This window comes from Rhinatrema bivittatum, chromosome 2 (assembly GCF_901001135.1).
Source record: "Rhinatrema bivittatum chromosome 2, aRhiBiv1.1, whole genome shotgun sequence".
Lineage (NCBI taxonomy): Eukaryota > Metazoa > Chordata > Amphibia > Gymnophiona > Rhinatrematidae > Rhinatrema > Rhinatrema bivittatum.
The window spans coordinates 670,750,690-670,756,689 of NC_042616.1; the positions used below are offsets into that span (position 1 = coordinate 670,750,690).

Here is a 6,000-nt window from a genome sequence, read left to right on the forward strand (position 1 = left end):
GAGAAACTCTATACTTAAACATGCTTATGATTTCAAGGGGGCCAGCTTTCAAATGCTGTTTTTGAGTGACATTTTGGGACATGTATGGTGGGATTAAAGGACTGCAATTAATAAGAACTAAGACCCAATGCCAGCTGCATATATCATATGATCAAAAAAGCAGCTTCTGCAATCTGCATACTCAGAAGGGAAATAGTAACTACTTACGGTATGTCTTCTAGCTGAGTATGCCTAAGTTGTTGTTGTTTTCTTTAAATTATTATTATAGGGAATAAAGTGTCTGTCATACAGCCTCAATGACATGCACTGGCCTGAATGCCTTTCTGCATGACAGAGTGATGAAAAAAAGGGTAATTTTTCAATCAAAATGAAGAACCATTCCTCCAAATACGAGACAGATGGTTCCCAATTATGATCATCTTATTCTGTATGCCTATCTTACTTTAAATGTAAATGATGCATTGCAATAATGAATGTTATTTACCATACCTATGCAATATACTGTAAAGATAATTATGTATCATTTTTTTTTTAGGGAACTTATATTGCTTTTGGTCAAATAATGACTGCTGATGAAGAGGATGAGAAGGTTGCCCTTTGTGTTAACATGACTGTGGTGATAAAGAATTAGGTTGCTTTGCCCATTGAAAAGAATCTGAAAATCCTTTTGCACCTAGTGACTGCTGCATATTATTACAGAACTTGGAGAAGCTGCTTGGCTATTCCTCTGGGTCTTCATACTCCCGAGAAAGACCTCTGGCTGAGACCACCGCGGACTTGAATCAAAGTTTGTTTTGCTCAGCTGACCAATTACGTGTATCCTCTGTTTCTCCAGCTACTAGAACTGAGGGGCACATTTAGGATCTGTGGGGCAAGTAGACATCCCCTGATCCTTCAGGTTCATTGCTGATGGGGGAAAAGTTAAGTTACAGTCTTTCAAGGCCTCTAGGCTGTTTGGAGGACTTTAGGCTGTTTGGAGGACTTCTTACACTGTCCAGTAAGAAGAATAACACACATTGCCAACAGTCCTGTGTTGTTCATAAATCCTTTGGAATAACTGATGCAGATGAATAAATCAGACACTGAAGAAGAGAGCTATCCATGTAGCAAAAGTAAAAGGCAATACATAGTCCAAAAAGTTACAGTCACTGCACAGTCTTCACACAGTGGGTTTTGTTTTCACCACTACCTACTAGCTCTGAGGTACTCTTTGGAAATGGGATTCTCCCTGGGTTCTCCTCTTTTTGGTACCTGTTTTCTGGTGTGCAGATCTCTATAGACCAGTAGCTGAACCCGAATGTTCTGCTGAACAGATGAGCTTCTGCTAACAACTTCCAAGCAGCAGCTCTGAAAGCAGATCTCCCAGTTTAGTAATCCTTACTCTGACTCTAACCAGAAATTCATTCTGCAGACCTTAAGGCAAATCCTCAGTGAAATGCAAGGAACTTGGGACCAACTCCCCTTTCACATCCCCTGGTTTTCTCAATCCCAGGATTTTCCCTGAAACCTCAAGAAAAATCTCCCCCACCTCCTGAAAGGTCCAAGAGTTCTGACCTCGAGCCTCAACTACCTTTCTAGGATGGAAGACTGGATGAAAGAGCAAAAGCCAAAGTAGGCTCATGAGTTTTATTAAATCATACTCCTTGACAAGACATCTCCCATTGGGGAATGTCAGGGAACATTATATAGTCCTACTCTCTCTCTGACATCACATATTCAGCAACTGAGAATACTCTGATGTATAAAATAAGGGACACTTTTTGTTGACACAAATTAAGTGACGTGATGTTATTCCTGCATTTGTTGAGGTCATGAACATAGTGACAATGTGTACACACTGAAAAGCTCACACATGTAACTTGTCTCAGTTTTGGCTAAGATACACGTGCAAGGCCTGCGACATAAGTGGAAGATGGTGCTTTCTTGGCAATTTGTCTGAGATTGAAAGTCTATACATTAAGGACAAAATTTTTCTAATAAGATGTGCAATATGTGGGAAAAGTAACATTTTGATATAATTTTTGTGCCCTGTCTTCAAAAGGATCTTTTAAAGTATGGTTTTTAAAAAAAACAAAACTCTTTTTTAAATAGAATCCTTTATTCAGAGCTGGTTCTATTAGGCAGACTTAAGGAATTGTCTGGGGGCAGCACCAGGGGCTTTGCTATGCATGAGCACTGTGCCCCAATCTCCCTAATGCCCCAAATCTCAGGCAACAGAGAATAGCACTCCACATTCTGCTCTACCCATATCTTTCCCTCCCAGAGAGCAGGCAGAGAGCAGAACAGGAAGGCAGGAGGTGAGCCTAGAGAAGACAGAACACAAAGCAGAGCAAGGAAGAGCCCCTCTTACCTAATCCCGTCCTTCCCCTCCTGTTGTTTCTCTGGGTTTTTCTGGTACCCATTTGCCATAATCTAATTTTTCAGGGTTAGACCTTGGTGTGTGCAGCAGGGACTACCATGCTGTTGGAGTGCTTTGAAAAGGGTTTCCTATGAAGCTGTCATTACTGCACTGTGAAAGCGCATTGATCAGACTTGTTCAAGGTTGCTGGCATGACAGAATATGCTGAAATGCTAGAACGTATGCTAGAAGTTAAAAGGTATGTCTAAGTTAATCCTTAAATGTTGTTCTTGCCTTCTGGGCTCAATTTACAAGAAATCACATGATTTACAAGAATCCCAGTTCCATTAACCATATATGTGGTATAATTATAATGTCAACCAATTAGGAAAATGTTATGCAAACAAACTAGTTTATTGGTATGTAAATTGGAGGTGGTAATCTATTAATTCTATTGTGTCAACAATGCTCTTTGAGGCTGTTTCTGAATTGCCTTGCTGTAAATCTCACACTCTCCTGGAATATTCCATACTTTATCTAAATAAAGATCTATCTTTTAGCTGCCTTTATTAAGTATTTATTTTGGTAGTCCACAACAACACCTCAGAAGAAACACTTGTTGTGAAGCAGAAATGACTGATACTGTTCTATGACAGCACTCTTGTGGCATTTGTATGTGGCAAATAGCATGTAATGTGCAGTAAAACATGTTATTATACAGTAAATGCATGTAATGCATAGACTTTTTGATAACTGCAAATTTTCTATACATATTGGGGTAGATTTTAAAACCCCTGCACGCGTAAATCCTCCCGGATTTACACGCGCAGGGCATTCGTGTGCCGGCGCGCCTATTTTGCATAGGCCGCCGGCGCGCGCAAAGCCCCGGGACACGCGTAAGTCCCGGGGCTTCCTAAAAAGGGGTGGGAGGGGGCATGTCCGGGGGCAGGGGGTGGTCCGGGGCAGGTCCAGGGGTGTGGCGACGGTTCGGGGGTGGGCCGGGAGGGCAGTCCCGAGTCCCCTGGCACTGCAGCCTGTGCCGGGGGATGCAGGGGCGGCACGCGCAAGTTACGCCTGCTTCAAGCAGGCGTAACTTGCCCAACAAAGGTAGGGGGGGGGATTTAGGTAGGGCTGGGGGGTGGGGTAGATAGGGGAAGGGAGGGGAAGGTGGGGGACGCAGAAGGAAAGTTCCCTCCGAGGCCGCTCCGATTTCAGAGCGGCCTCGGAGGGAACGGAGGCAGGCTGCGCGGCTCGACACGCGCAGGCTGCCAATTTTGCGCAGCCTTGTGCGCGCCGACCCCGGATTTTATAAGATATGTGTGGCTACGCGCGTATCTTATAAAATCGGGTGTACTTTTGTTCACGCCGGTGGTGCGAACAAAAGTACGCGCACGCGTATTTTTTGAAGATCTATCTCTATGTGTCAGCCTCTAAATCTGTTGCAATGCAGCTGTGGTAATGGGCTGTTTTGCATACAAAACATGCAAAGCAGCTCATTGCCATGAAAATCATCAGTGCAGCTTGCCAAAAAAAAAAAAAAAATCTTTGCAAGCTGCACTACTGTGGGAAAGTTAGTTACATCTCATGAAATATAGCTAATGTCCTCCCCAGGGGTATTGCCAGGCTAAGGTACCTGGTGATGCTCCCAGGGTGTTGCTTTAAAGGGACCACAAAAGACAATAAAAGTTCCTCCACTCCTTTTAAAAAAATGTCAGTGGTGGTCCAAGGAACAACCCCTCCAGATTGCTTGTACATGCTGGCACCCCCACTGGTGGTGACATTTTTTTTAAAAAAAGATTATCCCTGCCTAATCCCCACCCCTTAATGGGTCAGCTGATGCCACTTTGAAAGAATGCTGCCGGCGGGGCAGGAGTGAGTGGGGATGCTTTCTGCCCCCTCTAGATCTTCATGGCTTTGGGGAGGCTCAGGGGGCTGGTGGATACTGTTTTTAAATGGAAGAGCACTTTTTTTGCTTAAGGGGATGGGACCTGAAGCCTGGGAGAGGTAGAGCTTAGGCACTGGTAACTCGTTAAAGACTGAAGCACCAGATGGGGGTGCAAGAGTGTGGAAGGAATCTGGGAGGTTGTCCATGGACCACCACTGACATTTTTAAAAGGGGTGGCAGAGGCTTTTATAGGGCATTGCAGCCCCTTTAAAAGATGGCAGCCTTTGGATGGGGTGGCCCCACAACCGTGCATTGCCATGGCCAGGAACACACAGTTTTCCTGGCTGGGACAACACTTGGAGATTTCATGCATGATTTACTAAATGTCACAAAGTACTCAGGTACTGTAGTTTAGTATATCCCGTGATAAATAAAGTGGAGTAAATTAGCATGAAAATGTGCTATTACATAGAAACATACATTAGTAAAAAGGCCCCTAGTTTGGTCCTTCATATGGAATTTCTTTTCTTTTAATATTGTGCCTTAATGAATGATTTTTTTTTCTTTTTGAAAGCAAAGATGTGGAGGCATTTGTGAAGCAAGAGATATAAGCAATAATGCTTAAAGAAAGATCCCAGGTAATGACTTATGGTTTTTCATGAGTATTCACTGTGGACACTTTCCAATTTAAAAGCAACTCTAGCAAAACTTGTTGACACCAGAAGAATTAATTAACAATGGATGCACATTTAAGTATGGATTCTGGTTAAATATGCAGCATGTATCAGAATACATCCCCAGTCAAACCTGGACAAAACCTCAAATTGTGTGTAAGGTATAGCTCTTCCTTGTTCAACTAGGGATTTCTTAACCCCAAAGTATAAAACACAGAAGTAGATTTTAAAAGCATTGCTCACGCAAAATGCCCACATATGCATGTATGTGGGCTGCATGCAAGTAACGTGTATTTAAAAAAAGCTGCAAAGTACACGATTATATACCAGTGCATGTGTCAAAGGCAAGAGGGTGGGGCATGAGTGGAGCGTGGGCGTTTCGGGGCAGGGCCAACAGTTTTGTGCATAACTCCTTATTTTAAAACCGGAGACTGCAGTACATGGTCACCTTGTTATCTGCGTAACTTTTCTGCTCTCCAGATGAGGAGCAGGACTGTAGATCTCAAGTTTTAGGACTTACAGGACAAAGTGATGGTCTGGATCAACTGGGGGGGGGGTTGCAGGATAAAGAACTAGAGGGGTCTGGAATACCTCAATATTAACTGGGCAAACTGGTGGACTAATTGGAAAAACTAGGTTGTCCCTCGTGTGAGCATGTTTTAAAATCTGCCTACATATGTGCCTAAAATCGACAATGTCCTATGGAAGATACGCATGCTAAATGTGCTCGAGTAACCTCTTAAAATTAGGAGCACACTTATGCGCTCTTGGTATACTTTAAAACATACCCGTGCTTGTATGCACACAATTTAAAATAAGAACATAAGAACATGCCATACTGGGTCAGACCAAGGGTCCATCAAGCCCAGCATCCTGTTTCCAACAGTGGCCAATCCAGGCCATAAGAACGTAGCAAGTATCCAAATTCTAATTCTATTCCATGTTACTGCTGCTAGTAATAGCAGTGGCTGTCAACTTAATTAATAGCAGGTAATGGAATTCTCCTCCAAGAACTTATCCAATCCTTTTTTAAACACAGCTATACTAACTGCACTAACCACATCCTCTGGCAACAATTTCCAGAGTTTAATTGTGCGTTGAGT

The 6,000-nt window shown here is 43.1% G+C and overlaps 1 protein-coding gene across 2 annotated transcripts in view; it reads left to right on the forward strand.

The window, feature by feature from the left end:
• The window catches only part of LY96 (lymphocyte antigen 96), a 48,617-nt gene extending 45,720 nt beyond the window's left edge, over nucleotides 1-2,897 (forward strand). Inside the window, exon 8 of one of the 2 annotated variants that reach the window (XR_003854843.1) lies at nucleotides 536-612. Coding sequence is in view for 1 of the 2 variants with exons in the window: in XM_029591494.1 (XP_029447354.1) it covers nucleotides 536-631 (96 nt within the window). In the remaining variant the exon portion in view is untranslated. Of the gene's footprint in view, nucleotides 1-535 lie in introns of both variants that reach the window. The other variant, XM_029591494.1, reaches the window with a different exon arrangement.
• The last annotated feature ends 3,103 nt before the right edge of the window (nucleotides 2,898-6,000 follow it).